Source organism: Salvelinus namaycush, chromosome 37 (assembly GCF_016432855.1).
Source record: "Salvelinus namaycush isolate Seneca chromosome 37, SaNama_1.0, whole genome shotgun sequence".
NCBI classification, from domain to species: Eukaryota; Metazoa; Chordata; class Actinopteri; order Salmoniformes; family Salmonidae; genus Salvelinus; species Salvelinus namaycush.
Genome location: NC_052343.1, coordinates 4,210,360 through 4,232,771, shown reverse-complemented (window position 1 = coordinate 4,232,771; position 22,412 = coordinate 4,210,360). Strand labels below are relative to the sequence as shown.

General features: G+C 42.0%; 1 protein-coding gene across 1 annotated transcript in view; it reads left to right on the top strand.

Annotated features, from left to right (window-relative positions):
* The first annotated feature begins 1,101 nt into the window (after positions 1-1,101).
* Positions 1,102-22,412, top strand: part of me1 (malic enzyme 1, NADP(+)-dependent, cytosolic) — a 122,551-nt gene continuing 101,240 nt past the window's right edge. The window contains exon 1 of the mRNA XM_038976316.1: positions 1,102-1,228. Within this exon, the coding sequence (XP_038832244.1) occupies positions 1,142-1,228 (87 nt within the window). The 5' untranslated portion in view covers positions 1,102-1,141. The remainder of the gene's footprint in view (positions 1,229-22,412) is intronic.

The following is a 22,412-nucleotide window of genomic DNA, read 5'->3' as shown; positions in this document are numbered from 1 at the left end:
AAGGGGCCTCCATTTTCTTTTTTTAAATAACCTGGATCTTTATATTTACCACTTGGGTCCTGTTTCAGTAATAATGAAATCAGACCTTCTTGTTGAGTATCTGATAATCTACCATGTTTATAGGAGTGGTTAAAACATGCTAATAATGTCCTCTGAGTACATAAAAAAGGTTTGATATACTGCAACTGGTATGTATAGCTGTTAATTTGACATTATTAATTGAAGAAAAAAAATCCTTACAATTAACTAGGGTTACTGGAAATGAAGGAGACAAACAAAAACATACTTTGCTTCCTCTTTCAAAATATTGTATGGTGAATCATGGGTAACAAGTTTCAGTAAATTATTTTTGGTAGCATTTCTATGTTGAATATTGAAAAATAATTTGTTGCATTTTCCCCCATATTTCACCCAGTTCGCTTTATTTTTATAACATAGTACACTTTATCTTTATTGAATAAGTTCCTCCATTTCTTTCAGTTTTTTTCTCTAACATATTCTGTGCCTCTATAGTACAGTTGTTATTGCTATCTATCTGTACTGTAAATCCCTCTATTTCCTTTGGTAATATGAACTATTTTGACCTAAATTGCTTTTGTTTTAAAGATGAGTATTGAATTGCATGGCCTGTAAAGGCACATTTAAAAGTGTCTCATACAATAAGGGGATCTGCTGTCATAAGTTGTCATCCAATAGGCATTGATAAAATGTTTCTTACCCCCTATTGAACAACACACTCTCACACACATAGCCTTGCCTTCACTCCTTATCAACAACACGTGTGTGTGTGTACTCAAGGTTGGCCATAAACCTATATGGCTATTCAAGATTTCATGGCTCATCATTTTTAAAAGTGCTCCTACTGTAGTTGCATTATCTTATCCAAGCAATAAAATAGTATAGTTGTTAATTCATGTAGCCCAACTTCATTCCTCACTGTAGGTAGACTGATCCGTTTGCGCTCGTGCTCATCGTTCTGTGTTGTCACTGGGAGAGCTGTCAATGTGCCCAAGAGAGCATTCACCGGCGCATCCACTTGTTGACTTGGGTTCACAACAGAGTTCAGGGTTACTGTACGCTATTTAAAGAGGGAGGCAACATGGCACACGGTTTAGTCAAACGGGAATCGGTCGAGAGTGAGATGCATAAATCCGAAGACCAAAGTAAAATATTTGTTTACACGAAGAAGAGGGGGTATGACGTTACACGTAACCCCTACCTGAACAAGGTAACCAAAACAAGTGCTTTTTGTGTTAACTTTGTACGTTTCTTTTCTAAACAAAGTGTTAGCTTTAGCTTACATGGTTAGGAGTATCAGCTTACATGGTTAGGAGTATCAGCTTCAGAGCAGGCTATATTTAGATTTAAAGGAGCCCAGTGTCCCTAGGAGCGGGTTACATGAAGTTGTTCCACTCTCGCCTTTGCGTTTTTTTTTTCCAGTAGCCCTTAGCTACAAGAAATGACGCGAAAGCCCATCCTCCCCGCCTAATACCTATTACACAAATTCAGCTTTTCAAATATTAAATGACAGCCAGCCCACTGTCAGGCTTCTGTGGATGATTGAGACGTGTGCAATTAAGATTAACGCGCGAACAATATATTATTTTCATTTGGTTAGTGGAATAACTAAAGTCGGTCAGCTGCTAACCTGCTGCTTGTCAGACTTCGAAAACTCTTCCAGTTTTTGTCACAGGCTGCCACTTTTTAGGAATATGTTTTCAAAATAGCACAGATGGGCTGGCAAAACGGTTTAACGAAATTAGCCAACATGTTAGGAGGTAGCTTTGCTAGGCTGCAAAGCATAGTAATTGTGTCAGTCTGAGTTTGGTAACCTTGGGAGCTTTCGAGTGTTTTCTTGGTCGGACGAGCCCCGCCTCCCCTACAGATTAGCGGTCACAGGCTAGTGAGGCTACATGTTGTTGGTCAACGTGGGGGAGAGTGACAGCTTACTATCCCTGTCCATGGTCCTGATCAGGTCATCACGATTACAAATCGTATTATATATTACACGTTTGCAGAACTTACTATATGTTACAAATTCTATCTAGCTGGCTAATGTTAGCTAGGCTAGGGGTTAGTTTAGGAGTTAGGGGGAAGGGGAAGGGTTAGTTAAAAGGGTTAAGGGAAGGGCTAGCTAACATGCTAAGTAGTTGCCAAGTAGCTAAAAAGTGGTAAGTAGTTGAACAGTTGCTAATTAGCTAAAATGCTAAAGGTTGGCCGCGATGGGATTTGAACTCACAACCTTTGGGTTGCTAGACGTTGGCGTTATACGGCAGACCAACCACCCAACTTTCATCATAGCCTCAGTTAACCATCGGTCTTATGTAACCATACCAAACATAACATACAGTATCATACTAAATTGAGTGTCCCGAATATACATTCACTATGTTACTTCTAGTCTATGAGACCAGGCTGATTTGGGCTTACAGTATTTTGCCTTTGATGGTGTAAAAGAGAAGAACAAGGACTTGTAGGCCACTTGTTGGCTTTAGTTGAGTACTTGCCTTTCAACTGCTAATTAGGACACTGATCTTGTATTTAAGCTAACACAATACATGTAAATATTAGAGTGTTATTTCATTTCAATAGGTTACATTTTAGGAATTAGGTAAGAGAAAATTGAATGACCCTGCTATATTCCCCACCCTTGGTCTCGAATGTCTTCTCTGATTGCCTTGAAGCACGGCATGACCCCATTCAGCAGCGGAAGTCTTTGGGTGAAAGCTCTCCCTTATCTGATAAAGAGTGGCATTTACTAGTGTTGAAATGGCTGTCAGGGTCCTTGTCCCTACCTAGCTGCTGATAAGTCAGTCAGTACAGTTCAAACATCCTGTTTCCTGGAAGGGGGCCCAAGGCCCCACTGCTTACACTGAGCCCAGTTTGTCAGGAAGGTTAATGAGTCCACTCCTCTAAGACCAGCTCTCACACAAGGAGTGCATGCACAGGTGTTTGTGAGCGTGCATGCATGTGTGTGTGTGTAATATGATGGAAAATACGGTCACGTTTTTCAATTCATGTGCCCTACCACATTATGGTTTTGAGTGATGTCTTTTTTTACACTGTGAATGTGGCTGGCTGCAGTTGGAGTATGGTTAGGCTTTGCGTTGTGTTGTACAATTCCATACCTCAGTTTGTAAATCCAATAAGAAATAGGCTGCCCTTGACAAAACCCATGTCATTTTGGTCACTGGGAGCACTGAATCTACCTCTGATCCCCAATCATTGATAGACTAAAAGCTTTAGCCAGGTTCTTGCTTCTGCTGTTTACTCAAGTTGGTCATGTCAGCTCTGAACCCTGTCTAAATAGTTTGTTTACATCTAGTAAACTGATTGTTTACATTAAATTAACAATTTTATCCACTTAGTAGACGCTCTTATCCAGAGAGACATACAGGAGCAACTAGGGTTAAGTGCCTTGCTCAAGGGCACATCGATACATCGATCTAGTCGGCTCAGGGATTCAAGCCAGCGACCTTTCAGTTATGCTCTTACCAGCTAGGCTACCTGCCGCACAGCCCAGTTTGCACCCCAGTGGTTTGAATGGACCGTCTGTACAAGAGAGCTGTAGAGGTCTTAGAGGCTCCCAGATTGGACAACTAGGCTGTTAGTGTATGGTGAAACTTGATTGGTCTACTGATTTGTGTTTAGTGTACCCCAAATGGTCTTTCATTTGTTATTGGGCCTCTTTGGTAAGAAAATTGGCCCTCCAATGCAAGCTTGAATTTGAAATTGGACAGTGAATTTGACAAGTTGATTGGTCAGACAAACACGGTGAATTTGATTCTGGAATGGCATTGAAGGTTGAAATGCCAGAAGGAAGGGCTGAGATTTTGATTTGAGTTGCACAACTTCTCAAGCATGCTTCACTAGGTGCAAACCACAGAGACACTTGTCATCACAACAATATTTTATTTGGGTGGTTATATTGGACTTGGTCACATGGACTAGGCTATGAGCTATCTGAGACCCTGGCTGGTCTATCCATTATATTTCTATGCTCATCTCTCTCTGTGTCGGCGTATGAAGAGTGAATGTTACGAGACCCACAGTCCTTCATGTTTTATGGTGAGGCTTTTCATGTTACTTCTATGTCTCCCATCGTAATGAGCTAGCTAGAGCATGTGTTATTGCTTTGTTTTGGAGAAGACTGGGGGTTTAATGAGATTAATTAAGAGACACTTCTTTCAAACTGCTTTCATTTGGGAGTGATTGGAGACTGAGTGCAACAACCTATTTATTTAACTCTCCTTCTGTAGTAAACATGCTTCGTTTGGAAAATGTTAAGTTAGGCCTAATTAACCAAAAGACTTGTCAGGACCAAAGTACAGGCTTAATAGTCAGTGTGAGGAAAAAAATTGGCAGGTCTATTTGCATCAGTCAAAGAAGGCTAATTGATAATAACTGAGATTTAAGAGGCTATATGAATAGGTTTAGGCTACTTGCTTTTACAGTTTTCCACAATTGTTTACTCACATTTGCTGAATCTTTGGGCCATTTTCCCAAAACTCTAAACACAATACACAGAACTCTACAAATCTCTAGCAAAAGCAAACACTGCATTCAAAACTGTTCTCTTTCCAAAATATTTTTTGTTGCATTAAAATGACACGCCCGTCATATGAATAGATCTGTCTACCAACCAGCAACACACTGATGTGCTCAACACAAAACACTACTATGAATATCCCATCAGTAGATTTAGGCCTTTTCAGTGTTACACTGGAGCCGGTTGTAAAATTTTGTTACAGTAATGTATACCTACTCAAATATACATAAACACACACAAATGCAATACAGTAACAAAAACATTGTCATTTATTTCCAAAATGCAGTAATTTTGAACATTTGTGTTTTGTATATAACACTTTCCGTACGCAACAGGAGAAAACCAGGAAAAACATACAGTAAGATAAAGGGTTTTTTGTACAATTATTTTTTTAAAGTGGCTCATTCTTTCAGAACTCTAAACAGAAAAAGACAAAAACACATGCAAAATGTAAGAAAAAAGACATTAGGCTGCATCCTGCCTCCTATTTTGGTCTGACCACAGTACCTCATCTACATCACAAGCGATGTTCTCCCTGGCTAAACAGCGGGGAAAGAATCTTCCGGAGTGACGGATCAGTCACTGCTGAAAGCCCCCACATCAACTTCACCACATACATGCTCCATTGCCTGGAGAAGAGGCATGCGTGCGAGGGGAAACTAAAAAAAAAAAACATTACGAATATGGTGGGAGGTATAGAACAATAAATTGTGGGTGATCGAGGAACCAGTTGTGGACCAGAGCAGCCAGGTGGAAACTCACGCTGATCCAGATGACAACATAACCTGGGCTGCTCTGGTCCCACCCCTCTGCTCGGCTGGAATGAGGATGCCATGTAGTGTGTCCAGGAATGTGATGAGAAGGGCGGTGTTGTAGGGACCAAGGTTGGCATGGTGATGGAGGACGCCTTGCTGGCTAACAGCTGCGCACATGGTGATATTCCCTCCACGCTGTCCAGGGACATTCACAATGGCACGGTGGCCAATAACGTTCCGTCCCAGTCACCTTCTTTTGGCTAGGTTGAAGCCAGCCTCATCAATGTAAATCTAAACATGCTGAATTGCAGCGGCATCCAGCTCCAAGACTCTCTGAAACAGACAACAAGATATGTGACACACACCTAGAGCAGTCAATATGGGGAGGCACAATACACTGGGTTACAGTACTGTAATGTGTCTATACAGTGCTGATATGATAGTAAATTCACAGTCTAGTATTTACTTGCACATATTCATAGCGCTGTTCTTTAACTCTCTCTGAGTTTCACTCAAATGGCGCCCTGTAGACCTGTTTCATCCGGCTTCGGTTGCGCTGTAATACACGGTCCAATGTAGACAAGCCCACCTGGTGAATGTTATTGAATATTGTGTTGTCTGCAATTATGTGGTTCTGGATTTCTCGTAATCTAATGGTATTGTTTGCCACCACCATGTTCACAATAGCGGTCTCCTGTTCTGGTGTGAACAGCCAGTGTCTTCCACCATGGCCTGGCCATCTCTCAGTTCTGCAGAAAATCCACAAATATATGATTGGTTACAGTAAGCTAAAATAATATTTTCTTTCAATATGAAATAACATTACTGTAACATTGGCCAACAATCACTGAGTAGCATAGGCCTACTGATATGTCAGACTTCAGTATACTACAGTATACATACACAAAGAGCATACTGTAGTGTAGATGGTAGGTAACTTACCGGTTCTCATTTGTGAATGTACGAATGATAGATGCAACCGTGTAGTGGCTCAGGTTGGGCTGAACTCTCTGCCCAGCCTCCCTCATACTCAATCTTTGGTTGAGCACATGGTCAACCAATGTGGCCCTGATCTCATCTGAGACAACTGTCCTTCCGCGTCCTCCTCTTCCTCTCACTCCTTCACCTCTAGCTCTTGCTTCACCATTGACTTCCATTTTCCTCCAAAACAGGAGAGCTCATCTGTGGCCTTTTACAGTGCTAAAGCTCCGATCTCTAAGTGAACAATTCAGCAACTAGTGTTTACACCTGTGAGGAGTGTTGCCAATTGGTGTTTAGAACTTGGCATTGTGGTTGGCGTTGCTTTCCAATGGGACTAAAGAGATGTTAATGTTGAATGTTGTGCCTAATGTAGGGAACTGTGTGTAGTGTTTTGCAAAAAGTGTGATATAGAATTGAAAACCGAGTGTAAAGCAGGAATTGTGCTTGCAATTTTGCAGACTTGGTGTAGGGATTTGGTACATGAGTTTCAGGTTTCGGTGATTTGCGTTTCAAGATCCAATTTTAGTGTGTAAACAATTGGGAAAAACTGTAAAGAACGTTTCTTTTTATATAAGTAGGGCTAAACCACAATTACTTTTGACCGCCAGCAGTCAATGAAGCATAAGCACTGAGTGCAAAGACACTGAGATTGCCTTCTTGAATGCACCAGTTTTGGTTTGGTGTGAGCTACCTGATACCCTCATAAGTCCGGTCGAAACAGACGTAGGCATACACACTTATACACACAAGCGCACAGGTAAGACTAGCGTTTTCTCCTCTGAGGAGAAAAAGGCTTTTTATGCAGTGGAGTGAACCATTCACTGTCGACCTTGTCCATGAACCAGCAGGAGGAAATTAGAGGAGAAGGTAAGAAATGACTGCTAAATTATGTTCTGCTTCTCAACAACAGGCAGCCTTCTGTGGGCCCAGCAGTGGGACATTGTTGCCCTCTCCTGGGTTCAGCACACCCTGGGGATATTGTGTTTACCTCCCTCACCTGATCCACTTCAGCCTCAGACAGGAGCCAGTGAGAGGGACAACACACTAATTAATGCTGAGGGACAGAGGTTGCTAAAAGCGGAGTGTCGTCACATTTGCAAGAGCCAATTTCGTTTTCATCCCCCTCCACTCACTCTCCCTTCACCTCGTACCCCGCCTTTCTCGCTCAACACTCACTCCGCCTCTCTGAAAAGGTGGAACAGGATATTATAGGTGTGTTTTCTCTGTGCACGCCACGCAATAAAGAAACAAAGTGGGGAGCGAGGCAGAGAAAGGGGGTCTCTGTGGGGAGGAAGAGAGAGCTGGCCGGACTCCACAGACGTCCTCTGTCTCTCTGGGTTGATCAGGTATTAATGAGCAGCCTGTGTGAACCTCAGGCTCCCAGGCCACACTGCAGCCCTCTGACGCTTGCTGGGCCGGCCGGCCTGTCACGAAACGCTGGCATGAAAAACAAGAAGAAGTGAAATATTCCCTCTGAGCATCCTATCAGGGATGGTGTTTTACTTCAAACACCGAGGTAGTGGAGCACAGGTGATCCAACAGATGCCCATTCAGTGGGTCTTTGTGTGCTAACTAAGCTAACCCTGTGCTGAGTGTGGTCATGGTATGGATGGACACTTTGCCCTTAGCATTCATTAGCATCAATGAAGACCTTGACCTGGGACAGTTCTGACATCTCTGAGGAATGTGGCTCTCCTCAGAAGACCCCCATGATGCACAGAAGATTTTCTGCTGTTCATCATGGATTGGTATTTAATTTCACTAAAATAGTGTGGAATGGTGCAGAGTTCAGTCTGGCATCAACTTTCGACTCTCCAGAAAATGAAGATCCCTTAATTAAGAAGTAATATGCAGTTTGAGGTTTAAAATAGCTGGAGTTACGTAACATTTCAGCCCAAAATACAAATTGTGTTGAAGATCCAGAACAGAAATTGGATGCCCCATTTGTAACCACAGGCTCCACATGACATCGCAGAGGGCCCATCAGACAACAGATGTCCATTAATCTGTGTTCTTGGCTTGGTGAAAACTCTGTGGAACAACACCGTATCTGATTGGACGACGAGGATGTGCTGGAACGCTAACTGGCTGACCCTGGCAATGGAGCTGCGTTATCATAACCCTCTGTCTCTAACAAATGGAAATCATCATTAGCCTGAATGATTCTTTGGTTGCTACACTCATTGGTTTTCTCTCCCTATAGTTAGCTTTTTCACAAGCCTTGCATTTTCCTCTCACCGAGTTTAGAATAAATGCATTTAGAAACAAACAAACAGATGGCATCAAATAGCTTTCAAATCTGTAAAGGAAACATTTCTTAAGCTGTATCTTTGGATTTTGGAGCTCTCTTTATGGGTTGCTGGTTGGAAGACCAGCCAGTGATTGAGAGGGACTGGTTTTGTGTGACTCCACATTTTTTCCCCAATGTATTTTATTTAACCTTCATTTAACTAGGCAAGTCAGTTAAGAACAAATTCTTGTTTACAATGACGGCCTACCCCGGCCAAACCCTAACCTAACGACTATTGGCCAATTGTGCGCTGCCCTATTGGATGTGTTCCAGGCTGGGCTGTAATACCTGGACCAAGGTATAACATAATGCTGTCCTAATTGGAAAAAGCCACCACTGGATGCTTGTGGGAGTGTGGGGCCTAGCCCTGACTTGTTCACCTACAGAACGAGCGTGTCTCTCCAAATACTTTTTAATGTTGGGAAACTATTGACGGAAGGTCACACGTTCACAACTCTATGTGGGGGCCTTGTGTAGCCATGGCTGATGTGTATAACGTGTACACTGTCCTCTAAAGACATAGGCCATTCTATTATGAGTAGTACAGAAACTTTTTTTTATTTTTTAGGGCCGATGTGAGATGCAGGCGGGTGTTAGCTGGCAATACTCTTTCATGACACTGTTAAACTGATGAGTGGCTATGGGACAAAGGGTGCTCTGTTCTTGCTCTATCACAGGTCAGATGGTCCTGTCAATCTCCCTCTCTAAACGGCCCCTAGAACTCCCAGGACTGTGTGTGTGATGTCACAGGTATCTCAGGTGTGGCCAGGTGTCTCCAGGTGTGGCGGCGCGACCGCACACATCACCGGCCGCCAGACATTCCACTGATGGACTGGAGTGGAGCGGCCAGACGGGGGAAAGTGCAACCCTGTTCCCCTCCAATAACTCAACCTCGGTGGCACCTGCCAAGCAGCCTCATTTTACCCTGTCTCTCACACACACACACACACACACATACACGCATACACACAAGATCTCCATCTGCCTGTTCATTCTGGCTTTTTTTTCTCTGGGACAGACCCGTCTAAATCCCCTAACCTGCCGGTTCGTCGAGGCTATGTGTTTTCTCTAAGACATTTTTCTTTCAGGTCTGGACAATGGACAAGCCATTAGACTGGTCCCTTACATCCCACACCCCGGCCGTCCCCTCTTTAGTCAACACCATCTCTATTTTCAAAGCTGTTTAACCAGCAAGTGTCCATACATTCACAAGGTGACACCTCACTGATTTTCAGAGCCCTGCGGTTCACATATTTGCTCCAAAGGATGACTTTGAGAAGCTCCTCTTAGTCAAAAGAGAATGGGAGCCCAGATGGGTGGAGTTTTCAGGATGAGGATGACTTAATGGAAGCGAAGATAATCTAAATAAGCTTTAATGTTGTGCTGACTAATGGTGGTTTTGGAACAGCGCTGGGCTGTGGTATGCCATATGGACGTGTCTCTGATGGTTGTATACTCTGCATGTTGTTCGTGTCCTGTGGGACGCTGTGTGGGGCTGAATGCTGGTCACGGTCACGCTGTCATCCGGTCTCAAGAACGTCTCAGTCTTCCAAGGTGACGCCACGTCCAAGCAGGCTTGAACACAATAGCAGTAAGCAACTGACAACGAAGCCAATTTAGAAATGAGATGTACTCGTCAGACTGTCAACAGAGGTTCTGGATAATGTGAAGCTCTTCAGCATGGTGCTGTTGAAGATTGACAGCTTAACGATCGAAACTAAACTAAGGCTGGCCTTTACTCCTGAGAGCAAAATTGTGTGTCAAGTCAAATTTGCCTGTTTAATTTAGACATGAGTCAGTTGTGACGTATGTTGGGAAAGTTTCATAAATAGCCTTTCCAGAAGACCTTGTGAGTCTATCTACTGGCCCTGAACATGTCTGTTTTCCCCACCCTGGTGTCCTTGTCTCTCTACTTCCAATAGCACATCTCTATACTGTGTCACACCACCGACTTTCCTGCGCATTTCTCAGTTAAAGTAGGAAATGCCTCCATGTTTTCTCTCACCACTTACCCTACTTATTCCTCATTATCTCTCCTGCTGAGTTATTATTACTAGCTGCAAATGTTTAGGTCCTGATGACAACCGCTCTCTAAGCAAAGCTGGCATATTAACGTGTTTTCTGCCCGTGATTCCAACTAATGACCCAATTTGTCTTGGTAAGCGAGTGTTTACAAATGTTGTAGCAGTCGTAAGGCCAGGAATCAGTGGAAGGAAGGAAGGCGGGTTGAAGTTCTCAAAATGTAGATCTATTTACAGTGATGGCGCCATATCAAATGAGTAGATTTACAAAATATACATGGGCAACAGCCCTAAAGAAATAGCCTCTGTATTAGGCTTAACCTGTCCTATCGGAACAGACACAAGTAGTGGGCAAGACTACACAGCCTCCCTTTGAGAAACCAAATCATTAGTGTCTAGTTTCAGAAACAGAAGCCTCACAAGTTGCGACACCTGGGATACTGGCCTTCTAGGCAGAGTTGCAAAGAAAAGCCATGTCCAATAAAAATCAAATATTAAGATGGGCAAAAGAACACAGACAGTGGACAGAGGAACTCTGCCTAGAAGGCCAGCATCCCGGAGTCACCTCTTCACTGTTGACATTGAGACTGGTGTTTTGCGGGTACTATTTAATGAAGCTGCCAGTTTAGGACTTGTGAGGCGTCTGTTTCTCAAATAAGACACTCTCTTGCTCAGTTTTGCACCGGGGCCTCCCACTGCTCTTTCTATTCTGGTTAGGGACAGTTTGTGCTGTTCTGTGAAGGGAGTAGGACACAGTGTTGTACGAGATCTTCAGTTTGTTGTCAATTTCTCGCATGGAGTAGGCTCCATTTCTCAGAACAAGAATACGAGACGAGACGAGTTTCAGAAGAAAGTTCTTAGTTTCTGGCCATTTTGAGCCTGTAATCGAACCCACACATGCTGATGCTCCAGATACTCAACTTGCCTAAAGAAGGTCAGTTTTATTTTAATGGACAAAAAATGTGCTTTTCTTTCAAAAACAAGGACATTTCTAAGTGACCCCAAACTTTTGAATGGTAGTGTGTATATGTAACAGTATTGCTAACGTACCTCTCCTCGAACCAGGGACACACACACACCGACAACAGCCACCCTCGAAGCATCGTTACCCATCGCTTCACAAAAGCCTTGCAGAGCACGGGGAACAACTACTTTAAGGTCTCAGAGCGAGTGACGTCACCGATTGAAACGCTAATAGCGCGCACCACCGCTAACTAGCTAGCCATTTCACATCGGTTACATATATATAGTAGGGAATTGATAAACATTTATTAATCAAATGGCAAACAATTTACACAATAAATGTGCACACTTTTGAAAGGCTTTGTTTAATTTATGAAAAAAGATTTGAGTTAAATATTATCGCTGTTCAAATAATAAGTAATTGTTCTGCACTTGCGTATTTCTTTTCTTTAGCAACATTGATATTGAGCCTTCTTAGCCAAACACAAATCACTGTACAAAAGCTTTGTCTTGATTTATCTAAGTCCCCTCTACTCACCCACAGTTTCATGTGTTGCACTGAATGACGTCTCCCCTATATTAGCCTGTATGGTAGGTCTGTGCTCTGTCCCTCTTTGTCCTGAGGGAGAGCGAGAGAGACCCCTGCACACCCTAATTTACAAACAAGGCAAAGTCTTTTCATGCTTTGTTGATTTAAAAAAAGCTTTAGACTCAATTTGGCTTGAGGGTCTGCTATACAAATTGATGGAAAGTGGCATTGGGGGAAAAACATACATTATGATATCCATTAACACAAACAACAAGTGTGCGGTTAAAATTGGCAAAAAACACACACATTTCTTTCCAAAGAGCCGGGGGGTGAGACAGGGATGCAGCTTAAGCCCCACCCTCTTCAACATGTATTTCAACAAATTGGCGAGGACACTAGAACAGTCTGCAGCACCCGGCCTCACCTTACTAGAATCTGAAGTCAAATGTCTACTGTTTGCTGATGATCTGGTGCCAAGGAGGGCCTACAAAAGTACCTAGATCTTCTGCACAGTTTCTGTCAGACCTGGGCCCTGACAGTAAATCTCAGTAAGACTAAATAGAATGGTGTTCCAAAAAAGGTCCAGTTACAATGACCACGAATATAAATTCCATCTAGACACAAATGCCCTAGAGCACACAAAAAACTATACACACTGTACCTTGGCCTAAACATCAGCGCCACCGGTAACTTCCACAAAGCTGTGAACGATCTGAGAGACAAGAAGGGAATTCTATGCCATCAAACGGAACATCAATTTCGACAGACCAATTAGGATCTGGCTAAAAATCCTTGAATCAGTTATAGAACACATTGCCCTTTATGGTTGTGAGGTCTGGGGTCCGCTCACCAACCAAGAATTCACAAAATGGGACAAACACCAAATTGAGACTGCATGCAAAAATATAGTCTGTGTACAACGTAAAACACCAAATAATGCATGAAGAGCAGAATTAGGCCGATACCCGCTAATTATCAAAATCCAGAAAAAGAGGTGTTAAATTCTAGAGACGATCTAATGTTAAATACTGTTGAAGTAATATATCTACAGGTTCATCGGCCTCACCAAAAGCTCAGTCTTGTGGGAAGCTGCTATAGACCACCAAGTGCTAACAGTCAGTATTTGGATAATATGTGTGAAATGCTTGATAATGTACAGTTGAAGTCGGAAGTTTACATACATTTAGGTTGGAGTCATTAAAACTAGTTTTTCAACCACTCCACAAATTTCTTGTTAACAAACTATACTTTTGGCAAGTCGGTTAAGACATCTACATGTAATTTTTCCAACAATTGTTTACAGACAGATTATTTCACTTATAATTCACTGTATCACAATTCCAGTGGGTCAGAAGTTGACCTACACCAAGTTGACTGTGCCAGAAAATTCCAGAAAATGATGTCATGGCTTTAGAAGCTTCTGATAGGCTAATTGACATAATTTGAGTCAATTGGAGGTGTACCTGTGGATGTATTTGAAGGCCTACATTCAAACTCAGTGCCTCTTTGCTTGACATCATGGGAAAATCAAAAGAAATCAGCCAAGACCTCAGAAAACACATTGTAGACCTCCACAAGTCCGGTTCATCCTTGGGAGCAATTTCAAAATGCCTGAAAGTACCACGTTCATCTGTACAAACAATAGTATGCAAGTGTAAACACCATGGGACCACGCAGCCGTCATACCACTCAGGAAGGAGATGTGTTCTGTCTCCTAGAGATGCCAGAACAACAGCAAAGGACCTTGTGAAGATGCTGGAGGAAACAGGTATAAAAGTATCTATATCCACAGTAAAATGAGTCCTATATCGACATAACCTGAAAGACCACTCAGCAAGAAAGAAGCCACTGCTCCAAAACTGGCGTAAAAAAAGCCAGACTACGGTTTGCAACTGCACATGGAGAAATGTCCTCTGGTCTGATGAAACAAAAATAGAACTGTTTGGCCATAATGACCATTGTTTTGTTTTGAGGAAAAAGGGGGAGGCTTGCAAGCCAAAGAACACCATCCCAACCGTGAAGCACGGGGGTGGCAGCATCATGTTGTGGGGGTGCTTTGCTGCAGGAGGGACTGGTGCACTTCACAAAATAGATGGCATCATGAGGCAGGAAAATTATGTGGATATATTGAAGCAACATCTCAAGACATCAGTCAGGAAGTTAAAGCTTGGTCGCAAATGGGTCTTCCAAATGGACAATGACCCCAAGCATACTTCTGAAGTTGTGGCAAAATGGCTTAAGGACAACAAAGTCAAGGTATTGGAGTGGCCATCACAAAGCCCTGACCTCAATCCCATAGACAATTTGTGGGCAGAACTGAAAAAGCGTGTGCGAGCAAGGAGGCCTACAAACCTGACTCAGTTACACCAGCTCTGTCAGGAGGAATGGGCCAAAATTCACCCAATTTACTGTGGGAAGCTTGTGGAAGGCTACCAGAAATGTTTGACCCAAGTTAACCTCTCTTGGGTACGTGAGACGTTAGCGTCCCACCTCTTCAACAGCCAGTGAAACTGTTGGGCGCCAAATTCAAATACAGAAATACTCATTATAAAAAATCAGAAAACAAAACATATTTTACATAGGTTTAAAGATTAACTTCTTGTGAGTCCAACCACGGTGTCAGATTTAAAAAACACTTTACGGCGAAAGCATACCTTACGATTATTTGAGAACATAGCCCAGCAGACAAATCATTACAAACAGTAACCAGCCAAGTAGAAGAGTTACACAAGTCAGAAATAGAGATAAAATTAATCCCTTACCTTTGATGATCTTCATATGGTTGCACTCAGCAGACATTAATTTACTCAATAAATGTTCCTTTTGTTCAATAAAGTCTCTTTATATCCAAAAACCTCTGTTTTGTTCGCTCAATTTCTTCAGTAATCCACAAAAATCCAAATTGTATCCGTAAAGTTCATAGAAACATGTCAAACGATGTTTATATTCAATCCTCAGGTTGTTTTTAGCCTAAATAATCGATCATATTTAAACCGGACAATAACGTCGTCAATATAAAATGTAAACAAGAAAGGCACTCTCTCGGTCGCGTGCATGAAAAAGCTCTGTGACACTTTAGGGTCCACTCATTCAGACTGCTCTTACTTCCTCATTTTTAAGAATACAAGCCTGAAACAAATTCTAAAGACTGTTGACATCTAGTGGAAGGCATAGGAACTGCAATTTGAGTCCTAAGTCAATGGATACTGTAATGGCATTGAATAGAAAACTACATAACCAACAAAAAAAACGACTTCCCGAATGGATTTTTCTCAGGTTTTCGCCTGCCAAATCAGTTCTGTTATACTCACAGACACTATTTTAACAGTTTTGGAAACTTTAGAGTGTTTTCTATCCAAATCTACCAGGTATATGCATATCATATCTTCTGGGCCCGAGAAGCAGGCAGTTTAATTTGGGCATGCTTTTCATCCAAAATTCCGAATGCTGCCCCCTACCCTAGAGAAGTTTTAAGCAATTTAAAGGCAGTGCTACCAAATACTAATTGAGTGTATATAAACTTCTGACCCACTGGGAATGTGATGAAAGAAATAAAAGCTGAAATAAATCATTCTCTACTATTATGCTGACATTTCACATTCTTAAAATAAAATGGTGATCCTAACTGTCCTAAGACAGGACAGTTTTACAAGGATTAAATGTCAGGAGTTTTGAAAAACTGAGTTTAAATCTATTTTGCTAAGGTGTATGTAAACTTATGACTTCAACTGTATGTGATATCAACAGAGAAGTATATTTTTGGGGTGATTTAATATTGACTCTCTCTCATCAAGCTGCACACTCAAGAAAAAACGTCAAACTGTAACCAGTGCCTGCAACCTGGTTTGGGTTGTCAGTTAATCTACCAGGGTATTTACAAACAACACAGGAATGAAATCATCAACATGTATTGATCACATCTTTACTAATGCTGTAGAAATTTGTTTTAAAGCAGTATCTGAATCCATAGGATGTCGTGATCACAATATAATAGCCATATCTAGGAAAACCAAAGTTCCAAAGGCTAGGCCTAATATAAGAGGTCATACAATAAGTTTTGTAGTGATTCATATGTTGATGATTAAAAAAAGATTTGCTGGTCTGTGGTGTGTAATGAGGAGCAACCAGACGCTGCACTTGACACATTTATGAAATTGCTTATTCCAGATACTAAGCACCCACCCATTAAGAAAATTACTGTAAAAAATGTTAAAACCCCTTGGATTGATGAGGAATTGAAAAATTGTATGGTTGAGAGGGATGAGGCAAAGGGTATGGCAAATAAGTGTGGCAGCCCAATTGATTGGCAAACATACTGCAAATTAAGAAATCATGTGACTAAGCTAAATAAAAAAAATAAAAATAAACTATACTATGAAACAAAGATAAATGATATACAGAATGATAGTAAAAAGCTTTGGAGCGCCTTACATGACATTTTTTGGGAAAAAGCCAACTATGCTCCATCATTCATTGAATCAGATGGCTCATTCAACACAAAACCCACTGATATTGCCAACTACTTTAATGACAACAAACGCTGACATTACACATCCAAGTATATCTGACCAAATTGTGAAAGACAAGAATTGTACCTCTGAATTCTGAAAAGCCAGTGTGAAAGAGGTGAAAAAAGTTTTGTTGTCAATCAGCAATGACAAGCCACTGACAATCTGGATGCAAAATTACTGAGGATAATAGCGGACGATATTGCCACTACTTTTTGCCACATCTTAAATTTAAGTCTAGTAGAAAGTGTGTGCCCTCCGGCCTGGAGGGAAGCTAAAGTCATTCCGCTACCCAAGAGTAGTAAAGCCCCCTTTACTGGCTCAAATAGCGACAAATCAGCCTGTTACCAACCCTTAGTAAACTTCTGGAAAAAATTGTGTTTGACCAGATACAATGCTATTTCACAGTTAACAAATTGACCACAGACTTTCAGCACACTTATAGGGAAGGACACTCAACAAGCACGGCACTTACACAAATGATTGGCTGAGAGAAATTGATTATACAATTATTGTGGGGGCTGTTATCGATCAGTCTGCTGCTGGAAAATGTATGTGTTATGGCTTACACCTGCTGCTATAATGTGGATAAATCGTTACTTGTCTAACAGAACACAGTTCTTTAATGGAAGCCTCTCAAACATAATCCAGGTAGAATCAGGAATTCCCCAGGGTAGCTGTTTAGGCCCCTTGCTGTTTTCAATCTTTACTAATGACATGCCACTGGCTTTGAGTAAGGCCAGTGTGTCTATGTATGCGGATGACTCAACACTATACACGTCAGCTACTACAGCGATTGAAATGACTGCAACATTTAACAATGCGCTGGAGTTAGTTTCGGAATGGGTAGCAAGGAATAAGTTAGTCCTATATATTTCCAAAACTAAAATCATTTTATTTGAGACAAATCTTTCACTAAACCCTAAACCTCAGCTACGTCTCGTAATGAATAATGTGGAAATTGAGAAAGTTGAGGTGACTAAACGGCTTGGTGTAACCCTGGATTTTAAACTGTCATGGTCAAAACATATTGATACAACAGTAGCTAAGAAGGGGAGAAGTCTGTCCATAATAAAGCGCTGCTCTGCTTTCTTAACAACACTATCAACAAGGCAGGTCCTACAGGCCCTGGTTTTGTCTTACCTAGACTACTGTTGAGTAGTGTGGTCAGATGTCACAAAGAGGGACTTGGGAAAATTGCAGTTGGCTCAGAACATGGCAGCACGTCTGGCCCTTAAAAGTACACGCATGTCATTAATGTTAGCGCTCCATGTCAATCTCTCATGGCTCAAAGTGGAAGAGAGATTGACTTCCTCATTACTTGTTTTTGTAAGAGGTGTTGACAAACTCAAGGTACCGAGTTGTCTGTTTAAAATACAAGCGCACAGCTCGGACACCCATGAATACCCCACAAGACATGCCACCAAAGGTCTCTTCACAGTCCCCAAGTCCAGAACAGACTATGGGAGGCGCACAGTACTACATAGAGCCATGACTACATGGAACTCTATTCCACATCAGGTAACTGATGCAAGCAGTAGAATCAGATTTAAAAACAAAAAAGCAGGTAAAAAATGCACCTTATGGAACAACGGTACTGTGAAGAGACACACACAAAGGTGCAGACATGCATAGGCACACATTGTGATATTGTTGTATGGTAGTATTGAACATTTTGTGTTGTGGACATGTAGTGGTGTAGGGATGTTATATGATGTACTGTTTTATCTTCAGGTCGTTCAGCACAAACATAGTTCACTGTTTTATCTTTTGTTTTATATGTAATGTGGGTGTTTTGGTGTTTTTGGCCCCCAGGAGCAGAAGCTAATTGGGATCCCTAATAAATACAACTATCTTTTGGGTGAAATACCACAGTGTGCAATCACAGAAGCAAGATTTGTGACCTGTTGCCACAAGAAAAGGGCAACCAGTGAAGAATAAACACCATTGTAAATTCACATTTTTATTATCTATTTCACTTGGTGTGCGTGTGCGTGTGCGTGTGCGTGTGCGTGTGCGTGTGTGTGTGTGTGTGTGTGTGTGTGACCATAGCAGCCACTTGTGTTTTCAACTCCGTGTCAGATGGCGGAGGCCAACGCCATGATTATTTAACGTGTGTCGAGTTATGAGTGGAGGAGGAGCTTCCATCAATGGTGTCTGTGTACCTTGGCTGCATATCTTTCAGAGAAACTACTGAGTACTCTTTTCTTCCTGCGTTTGAAAATATATAGGATCAACTTACGATGAATGCGGCACCACAGCCAATGTTGTCCTCTGTTATTATTAGAACCTGTATAATCGAGAAAGCGGACTTCACTTGACATTTGTGCATTTTACTATAGCCTAGCCCTAGGCTATAGGACTGATTCTTACACATTTTGCGGTCCCAGTAAAAATGCGGTGTGCCCTTGTAAATGTTTACTAGCCTTTTTCAAATCAAATGTTATTCGTCACATGCTTCCTTAACAGGTGTAGACTAACAATGAAACGCTGACTTATGGGACCTTCCCAACAATGCAGAGAGAAAGAAAACATAGAAATAATAGAAAAGTAACATTATATACACAATAAGTAATAATAACTTGGCTATATACCCCGGGTACCAGTACAGAGTTGATGTGCAGTGGTACGAGGTAATTGTGGTAGATACAGTTGAAGTCGGAAGTTTACATACACTTAGGTTGGAGTCATTAAAACTCGTTTTTCAACCAGTCCACATATTTCTCGTTAACAAACTATAAGTATTTGGCGAAGGTGCATGTACACTTCCGACTTCAACTGTATGTACATATAGGTAGGGATAAAGTGACTAGGCAGCAGGATAGATGGATAATGAACAGTAGCAGCAGCATATGTGATGAGTCAAAAAGGTGAGAGCAAAAATGGTCAATGCAGATTGTCCGGGTAGCTATTTAACTAAATATTCAGCAGTCTTATGGCTTGGGGGTAGAAGCTGTTCAGGCTCCTGTTTCGTGGGTGGAGGTGTGCCTCTCCATACCAAATGTGATAATTCTGTCATCAACGTTAATCCATAGCCTAGTCCTAGGTTATGAGAGCATATTTCGAAAACATTGTTAATGTTATGTAGTCATTGTAGCCTAATTTACAAGTATTTGGCACCATTTGGATTTGTTTTTATAGAAACATAATGACTGACTGACTGAAGGACTGACAGACGGATATAGTTTGTTTGATGTGAACATGTGCTGGCCAAGTGTCTGTCGGCCTGCAGTCTCTCTTAGTAATCAGACGTGGTTTCATGGCCTCACTTTCAGAAGGAATCTCCTGATTTAGCTATTTTCAACATAGGACAGATGCTTTAATTTCTCATGCGTGTCTTGTTCCTACATATAACCAGTCGTTTGATTGATCCAAGTCTTTTGTACTGAGCGAGTGGTATTCCATCTCAGGCAGCAGCACCCTACTGGATGATCCATAGCAGCAAAGCGGAGGTCAAATACTAAGGCACATATTCTTTCTTTCTCTCTCTCGCTCTCTCTCTCTCTCTCTCACATACAGACATGCATGCATATACAGTTGTGGCCAAAAGTTTTGAGAATGACACAAATATGAATTTTCACAAAGTCTGCTGCCTCACTTTGTATTATGGCAATTTGCATATACACCAGAATGTTATGAAGAGTGATCAGATGAATTGCAATTAATTGCAAAGTCCCTCTTTTTGTAATGCAAATTAACTGAATCCTCCCCCCCAAAAATCGGCTGCATTTCAGCCCTGCCACAAAAGGACCAGCTGACATCATGTCAGTGATTCTCTCGTTAACACAGGTGTGAGGACAAGGCTGGAGATCACTATGTCATGCCGATTGAGTTCGAATAACAGACTGGAAGCTTCAAAGGGAGGGTGGTGCTTGGAATCATTGTTCTTCCTCTGTCAATCATGGTTACCTGCAAGGAAACACGTGCCGTCATCGTTGCTTTGCACAAAAGGGCTTCACAGGCAAGGATATTGCTGCCAGTAAGATTGCACCTAAATCAACCATTTAGCGGATCATCAAGAACTTCAAGGAGAGCGGTTCAATTGATGTGACAAAGGCTTCAGGGCGCCCAAGAAAGTCCAGCAAGCGCCAGGACCGTTTCCTAAAGTTGATTCAGCTGTGGGATCGGGGCACCGCCAGTACAGAGCTTGCTCAGGAATGGCAGCAGGCAGGTGTGAGTGCATCTGCACGCACAGTGAGGCGAAGACTTTTGGAGGATGGCCTGGTGTCAAGAAGGGCAGCAAAGAAGCCACTTCTCGCCAGGAAAAACATCAGGGACAGACTGATATTCTGCAAAAGGTACAGGGATTGGACTGCTGAGAACTGGGGTAAAGTCATTTTCTCTGATGAATCCCCTTTCTGATTGTTTGGGGCATCCGGAACAAGGCTTGTCCGGAGAAGACAAGGTGAGCGCTACCATCAAGTCCCGTGTCATGCCAAAAGTAAAGCATCCTGAGACCATTCATGTGTGGGGTTGCTTGTCAGCCAAGGGAGTGGGCTCACTCACAATTTTGCCTAAGAACACAGCCATGAATAAAGAATGGTACCAACACATCCTCCGAGAGCAACTTCTCCCAACCAACCAGGAACAGTTTGGTGATGAACAATGTCTTTTCCAGCATGATGGAGCACCTTGCCATAAGGCAAAAGTGATAACTAAGTGGCTCGGGGAACAAAACATCGATATTTTGGGTCCATGGCCAGGAAATTCCCCAGACCTTAATCCCGTTGAGAACTTGTGGTCAATCCTCAAGAGGCGGGTGGACAAACAAAACCCCACAAATTCTGACAAACTCCAAACATTGATTATGCAAGAATGGGCTGTCATCAGTCAGGATGTGGCCCAGAAGTTAAATGATAGCATGCCAGGGCGGATTGCAGAGGTCTTGAAAAAGAATGGTCAACACTGCAAATATTGACTCTGCATCAACTTCATGTAATTGTCAATAAAAGCCTTTGACACTTATGAAATGCTTGTAATTATACTTCAGTATTCCATAGTAACATCTGAGAAAAATTTCTAAAGACACTGAAGCAGCAAACTTTGTGAAAATGTATATTTGATGTCATTCTCAAAACTTTTGGGCACACACAGAATGGTGTTGACAACCCAATGTGTTTTGCTATCAATTTTTCCATTGGCACTAGGGTCCATATGACTGGGTTTTTTCAAGACATGGCTGTGACACGTCACACTTCACCGACTCGTTATCCCAACTCTGCTATGGAACGGAAACCACTAAACACAACACAGCTGAGGTTTCACACCTGCTCTCTCTGTACCCCTCTCTCTCCACATTCCTCTCTCTCTCTTTCTCTCCCTTTCTCTCTCTCTCTCTCCTGTGAGGAATTTCCTTTTTGTAATGTTTCTCATTAATCTGTCAGCCTTTCTGTCGTTAGGTGACTGGTGAAACACTGCCTGACCTAGCTCCCCATTATAGGAAGCGGGAACCCAAGTTAGGTACCACACCCTCTCTGCAATTTTGTGATGAAATTGAACTTCCTTATGTTATGAAATACATTTTACCAAGACAAATATGATTAATCATGTTCTGAATTGTTCAGCGGGGTCTTTCTCAAACGTATAAACATTATAGCCAAAAAGTCGGATTTCGTAACCTAATACATCGGATAATAAGCACTGAGTTCTGTTGACATCGTAACAAGTGTATTTGGTATTTTTTTAACTTTATTTATAGATTTTCAGATATAACAACAACCCCTCATTTTCCCATCCATCCCCTCCCTCCCACCCTCCACCACCTCCAAACCACCCACACACCAAGGCATCTATAAAAATAAGTTAAATAGGAAAGA